This window comes from Clupea harengus, chromosome 24 (genome assembly GCF_900700415.2).
Source record: "Clupea harengus chromosome 24, Ch_v2.0.2, whole genome shotgun sequence".
Lineage (NCBI taxonomy): Eukaryota > Metazoa > Chordata > Actinopteri > Clupeiformes > Clupeidae > Clupea > Clupea harengus.
The window spans coordinates 12435915-12440868 of record NC_045175.1 but is presented as its reverse complement, the minus strand read 5'-3'; the positions used below and the strand labels follow the sequence as shown (position 1 = coordinate 12440868).

Sequence of the window (4954 nt, the reverse complement as noted above, 5' to 3'; positions counted from 1 at the left end):
TTTTGCACATGAACATATTTGGGGCAAATAACCCACTGTGTATGCAGTGATTCTTTCAAAGTCAGATTTACAAATATATAAACCCAATAGAGTAGCTTAAATCACCATTCAATTGGCAGCTTGCACATTGACAGCATCCTGAGGGTTTCTACCTTTTCCAATTATAATGTTATGAGATAAATCGCGGAGACTATAACATCAGCTAGATAACTAGCTATCATTTCATGCAAATTGTACTCTTCCATTTATATTTTTTAAGGTTATTAAAAGTGTCCTTTTGTATATTTGTGTGAGGAAGCTATCTGAAGAAATGCATCTCTCCCCCAAGGTAGTGAACAACAGCAACGGGAACAGGCGGGCGTCTTAAGCGGGTTGTTCCCTTTGAGGTACTTAATTAGGTATTAAATGAATGACAAATGAACACAATATTTTGAGGAAAGAGTTAATGTGCGCAAAACGACATAAAGACGTGCATGGTAAATGTAAAGGAAGCTAGTAACAGACGTGGGAATGGCGTTCTGTGTAGCCCAATGAGCTGATGCCATAGAGTCGTCCACTTTCTACGAAGTAGCCAATCCCGGTTCGCTTTTGGATATGACGCAGGCGAATAGGCTCGTTTGGATGAAGGTACCACAGTTGCTCATTTGCATACGGTTTTGTATTTACACCGATGATTACTTTCTGCGTAGTATTCGATATCAACCGTTGAAGCAACAATGCCTGAACCAGCGAAGCCAGCACCCAAGAAGGGATCCAAGAAAGCCGTCACCAAGACGGCTGTTAAGGGCGGCAAGAAGCGCAGAAAGACCAGGAAGGAGAGCTATGCCATCTACGTGTACAAGGTACTGAAGCAGGTCCACCCCGATACCGGTATCTCCTCTAAGGCGATGGGCATCATGAACTCTTTCGTGAACGACATCTTCGAGCGCATCGCCGGGGAGTCTTCCCGCCTGGCTCACTACAACAAGAGGTCCACCATCACCTCCAGGGAGATCCAGACCGCAGTGCGTCTGCTTCTGCCCGGTGAACTGGCCAAGCACGCCGTGTCCGAGGGAACAAAGGCCGTCACCAAGTACACCAGCTCCAAGTAAAGTTGACCCTTAATTGACACCCAACGGCTCTTTTAAGAGCCACCCACGTTCTCTGTTAAAAGCTTTCCATCTGCCAATGATGTGTTACGTATACATGCATTGTAAGGATTCACTCCCACAGAATCGACTTCGTTCGCTGTGAGCAGTGGTGAAGGTTTAGTTCACTAAATATATCCAGCTTAGCAAAAAAGAAAATCTACAACGACGAATGTGTACTACATGATCCTCGTCTCGAAACAACATAACACTATAGTGAGAGACAACCTCTTACTTATAACGATTCAGCTCTGTTAAAATGTTTGAATCTATTTTTGTGTGTCAGTTAACCTGCATATGTTTCCATGAGATTACTTTGTCTACGGTGAAGCACTACATTTCCCTCGGGATATATCAAGTATCCATCCACTAATAGTGTATGTTATTGTGAGATGCTTCTGTAAAACTAAGACATTTTAAAAGTAAAAGCGAACCTACCGGTATTATTGAACCAGTGCAGGTCGCACAGTAAACACACATAATAAACATTAATGTAAGGAGTTACAGAGAATTCTACAAATCAGTATCATTACAATAATAAAATATACACCATCTTCACTCAATCAGCAGGTTCACAGCCCTCTCTGACAAGGCTCCCTCTGGCGGTGAAATGTATGTACTGCAGCTGAGTTGCATTTTTAAATCCCCGTTTGGAACTCTTTTCTCTACAGACAGTCTCCCTCTTGTGGCAGCAGCGGGGTAAGACAGCCCGTCCGCGCCACTTAAATGAGAGCGGGGAAGTTCACAGTGAGAATCTACTGCACTTTTGCCCTCTAGTGGCGCAAATATCACACTTCAGCCTGGTGGCAACTTTAAAAAACAAACCTCTTCATAAACTTCACCTTTTCTGTGGACAGTCTCCCCCTGCTGGTGGTATGGAGTCATGGCAGCCTGCACACACCTCTAAAAGCAAGTCAGGGCGAGAGCAGTTATCCACCTAAAAAAAACTGGTAAGGGGAACAGGAAATAGTGACTCAGACAATAAACAAACCAACATCATCAGATGCTTCTGTAAAGCTTAATCACCTAAATGCTCTTGTAAGGGCAAATGTTACACCCAGGATGCTGCGCTCGTCTAGTGAGCGTCGTTTGGCACTGCCGTCTGTGCAAATACGGCAGTCCAGACTATTCTCATTTGTAGTTCCACGTTGGTGGAATGAACTACCTAGCACTACCAGAGCAGGGGCGTCCCTCTCTACCTTTAAGAAGCTTTTGAAGACCCAACTCTTCAGAGAGCACTTCCCGTCCTAACTGGCACTTCGACTAGTGCGGAACTTGCAATTACAGCAGTTACACTTCTGCACTTCTTTTTCTTTTTTTATTTCATTTTGTTATATTTCTTATGTAAAGTAGTATTTATTGTTACACCAGGTTCTATTGCTCGTAGCTTGACTATTCTCTCCCTTGTACGTCGCTTTGGACAAAAGCTAAATGACTAAATGTAAATGCAAATTTAATCATTATAAAAGCTTAAAAAACATAGGCAGGTTGCACTGTTAATTTACAAACTAAATGTATGGCGTTAAAGAGATAATGACCTGTTTGTCTCTCTAGTGTATAGAGATGTACATTAGATATCAACACACAGAACAGAAGAATCTCAAAGCCTGCATCCACCACATGCTGCATGAAGGTTCCGCCCACGGCCGCCACTAGCTGCTGGTAACAGGAAGGGATCAACGTGTGGGAGACAGCAGATCGTAAACAAACTCTTCAAAGGGGCACTAGGGCTTAACGGCTCTGCTTTTCTCATCTCACATACTTGTCCAATTCAGCAAACAGCTCCTGCCAGTCCTTCAGCTGTCTGGTCAGGGTTTCCAGGCTCAGACGAATCCGAATCGAGCCATAAACACACCCAGCCAATCAGAATTGAGCCATAAACACACCCAGCCAATCCGAATCGAGCCATAAACACACCCAGCCAATCAGAATCGAGCCATAAACACACCCAGCCAATGGCTGGTTGCCAACAGAAGGCCATGCACAGGGAGGAGTTTGTTCAGGCCGGCGTTGTGATGACAAGCTCAGGCCCGCACCGATAACGCATGACCACACGAACACTCACCATGGTAAAGTACGGACATGCGCACACACACATACACACACACACATGCGCACACACACACACACACACACACACTCTTACCTACACACACACACACACACTCACACATATACACATATACACACACGCACACACACACACACACACACACACATACATACACACACACACACACTCACACATACTCACACTCACACACACACACACACACACACACACATGTATATGTATACTGTACAGGTGCATCTCAAAATATTTGAATATTGTGGAAAAGTAAATTTTTTCCCGTAATTTAATTCAAAAAGTAACACTTTCATATATTTTAGAATCGTTACACATAAAATTGCATGTTTCAAGCCTTTTTTTTTTTATCTCGATGATTACGGGATACAGTTCATGGAAAATCAAAAATCCAGTAACTCAAAATATTAGAATAAAGAATTTAAAATACAGAAATGTCGACCTGAGAAGAGCTCTAATCAGCTTAATAACTCAAAATACCTGCAAAGGTTTCCTGAGCCTTCAATGTCTCAGTCTTGCTCAGTACAGACAACCACAATCATGGGGAAGACTGCTGACTTGACAGTTGTCCAGAAGACACTCATTGACCCCCTCCATGAGGAGGGTAAGCCACAGAAAGTCATTGCTGAAAGGGCCGGCTGTTCACAGAGTGCTGTATCAAAGCATATTCAATGAAAACCACAATGGAAAGTTGACTGGAAGGGAAAAGTGTGGTAGGAAAAGGTGCACAAGCAACAGGGATGGCCGCAGCCTTGAGAGGATTGTCAAGTAAAGCCAATTCAAGAACTTGGGGGAGCTTCACAAGGAGTGGACTGAGGCTGGAATCAGTGCATCAAGAGCCACCACGCACAGACGTGTCCAGGAAGTGGGCTACAAGTGTTGCATTCTCAGTGTAAAAGCCCTTCCTGAACCAGAGACAACGTCAGAAGTGTCTTACCTGAGCCAAGAAGAAAAATAACTGGTCAGTTGCTCAGTGGATATTCAAGGTCAAGGTCCCAGAGTCTGGATGAAGAGTGGAGAGGCACAGAATCCCAGTTGCTTGAAGTTTCCACAGTCAGTGATGATACGGGGTGCCATGTCATCTGTTGGTGGTCCACTGTGTTTTACAAGTCCAGAGTCAATGCATCCGTCTACCAGGAGATTTTAGAGCACTTCATGCTTCCATCTGCTGACAAGCTTAATGGAGATGCCGATTTCCTTTTCCAATAGGACTTGGCACCTGCCCACAGTGCCAAAACGACTGGTAACTGGTTTGCTGCCCAGTGCCAAAACGACTGGTAACTGGTTTGCTGCCGATGGTATTACTGTGCTTGATTGGGCAGCCAACTGGCCTGACCTGAACCCCATAGAGAATCTATGAGGTATTGTCAAGAGGAAAATGAGATCCACCAGACCCAACAATACAGACGGGCTGAAGGCCGCTATCAAAGCAACCTGTGCTTCCATCAGACCTCAGCAGTGCCACAGGCTGATTGCCTCCCTGTCACGCCGCATTGATGCAGTAATTTGTGCAAAGGTACCAAGTATTGAGTGCATAAATGAACATGCTTTTTTGTGTTTTGAGTTAATTAACTGATTAGAGCCCTTCTCAGGTTGACATTTCTGTATTGTAAATGTTTTATTGTAATATTTTGAGATACTAGATTTTTGATTTCCATGAGCTGTAAGCTGTAATCAACATCATTAAAACAAAAAAAGCTTGAAACATGCTACTTTATGTGTAAGGATTCTAGAATATATG

The 4954-nt window shown here is 43.8% G+C and overlaps 1 protein-coding gene across 1 annotated transcript; it reads left to right on the top strand.

Moving 5' to 3' along the window:
* The first annotated feature begins 699 nt into the window (after nucleotides 1-699).
* On the top strand, nucleotides 700-1110 carry LOC116219271 (histone H2B 1/2-like). Its single transcript, XM_031562468.2, has one exon. It carries the CDS (start codon nucleotides 717-719, stop codon nucleotides 1089-1091), a length of 375 nt encoding a protein of 124 aa, XP_031418328.1. The 5' UTR covers nucleotides 700-716; the 3' UTR covers nucleotides 1092-1110.
* The last annotated feature ends 3844 nt before the right edge of the window (nucleotides 1111-4954 follow it).

What these genes read in the sequence shown, in the direction of transcription:
- LOC116219271 (XM_031562468.2), top strand. Translation starts at nt 717, where the DNA reads ATGCCTGAACCAGCGAAGCCAGCACCCAAGAAGGGATCCAAGAAAGCC.